This window comes from Pteropus alecto, unplaced genomic scaffold (genome assembly GCF_000325575.1).
Source record: "Pteropus alecto unplaced genomic scaffold, ASM32557v1 scaffold314, whole genome shotgun sequence".
In the NCBI taxonomy this organism is placed as follows: domain Eukaryota; kingdom Metazoa; phylum Chordata; class Mammalia; order Chiroptera; family Pteropodidae; genus Pteropus; species Pteropus alecto.
Window position 1 is genome coordinate 14,790 of NW_006435849.1, and position 1,399 is coordinate 16,188.

Genomic DNA, 1,399 nt, shown 5'->3' on the forward strand with positions numbered 1-1,399 from the left:
GCTCTCCTGCTGCCCCTCAGGCAGCCCCTTCGCCTCCTCCTCTCCCTTGTCTCTGCCCCCTCGCCCTCCCCCTGACCTGTTCCCCTCATCTGCCCACATTGGCTGTGCCCTCTCGCCTGTCCCCCGACTTTCACTTTCACCTGTCCCCTCCTCGGTCCTCGTCTCCTGTCCCTCAGGTCCTGCTCTCTCTCATGTACAGCTCTCACCTGTGTCCTGTCTCCCCTCGTCAGGTGTGGGAGCGCCCCGTGGCTTTGGAGGCTGAGCTGGCTCTGACGCTGAAGGTCCTGGAGACCGTGGCCAACTCGACCCTGGGGGACATCCTGGACCAGCCCCTCAGCATGCTGCGCCACATCCACGCCAGACTCCAGGCCTGTGTGAGTGATCGGGGCGCCAGGCCATGTGTGTGGACTCTGACCCCCGAACGTCCCCCTCTGTCCCAGGCCCCACCTCACACGCCACCCTCCTCTGCCCACAGGTCCCAGCTCAGCCCACGGCAGGCCCCAGGTCCCAGGGCCACCTCCGCCACTGGCTGCACAGGATCCAGGAGGCCGAGAAGAAGGCGAGTGACTGGGAAGAAGCAGCTGAAATCTGGGGCACCTGGGAGCCCAGTCATTGGAGTCACTGACCTGTCCCTTTCTCCCCACAGGAGTCCCAAGGCTGCCTCGAAGCCTCTGTCACGTTCAACCTCTTCCGCCTCCTCACCTTGGACCTGAAATGTGTCGCCAGTGGAGACCTGTGTGTCTGACCCCTGAGACCCACCTGCAACCTGTCCCAGCACCTTAAATGTTATTTATGCATTAGCCCCTTTTCCTAATTTATTAGCTCAAATTCCTATTTATGTGTGTGAATTCTCAAACTCAGACCCAACAAAATGTTTATTTTTCTACTTTTTGTAATAATTGTGCAAATAAACAATGAGAAACAGATGCCTTTTGTCTGTGGGACTGTGTGTATGTTTGTTGGATTAGGTTTCCTTTACTGCCATAACAAGTTATCAGAAACTAAGCCTCTTAAAACAACAAATTTATTATCTCACAGTTCTACAGGTTAAAAATCTGGTAGGCTCAGCCAGTTTCTCTGCCATGGGTCTCACAGGGCTGAAATCCAGGTGTGGCTAGAGAGATTCTTATCCAGAGGCCTTGTAACATGTCCACCTTCCAGGGCAGTCAGGCTTCAACCGAATTCTATTTTGTGCATTTGTAACACTGAGGTCCCAGGGAGGGTCCATCCCTAGCTCTCCTTGGCCTCTCTCTGGTCCTCGCTCATGGACCCTACACTTCAGAGCGAGCAACAGTGTGTCAAATCCTTCTTGGGTCTGGAACCCTCTGACTTCTGCCAGATTATTCTTCTGCCTCTAGCCAGAGAGAGCGCTCTGCTTTTAAGGACTCGTGTGTTTAGA

General features: G+C 54.6%; 1 protein-coding gene across 1 annotated transcript in view; it reads left to right on the plus strand.

The window, feature by feature from the left end:
* LOC102889565 (interferon lambda-3-like) overlaps positions 1-745 on the plus strand; it is a 3,449-nt gene extending 2,704 nt beyond the window's left edge. Inside the window, exons 2-4 of the mRNA XM_015589198.1 lie at positions 231-374; positions 476-559; positions 647-745. Coding sequence (XP_015444684.1) covers positions 231-374; positions 476-559; positions 647-745 — 327 coding nt within the window. The remainder of the gene's footprint in view (positions 1-230; positions 375-475; positions 560-646) is intronic.
* The last annotated feature ends 654 nt before the right edge of the window (positions 746-1,399 follow it).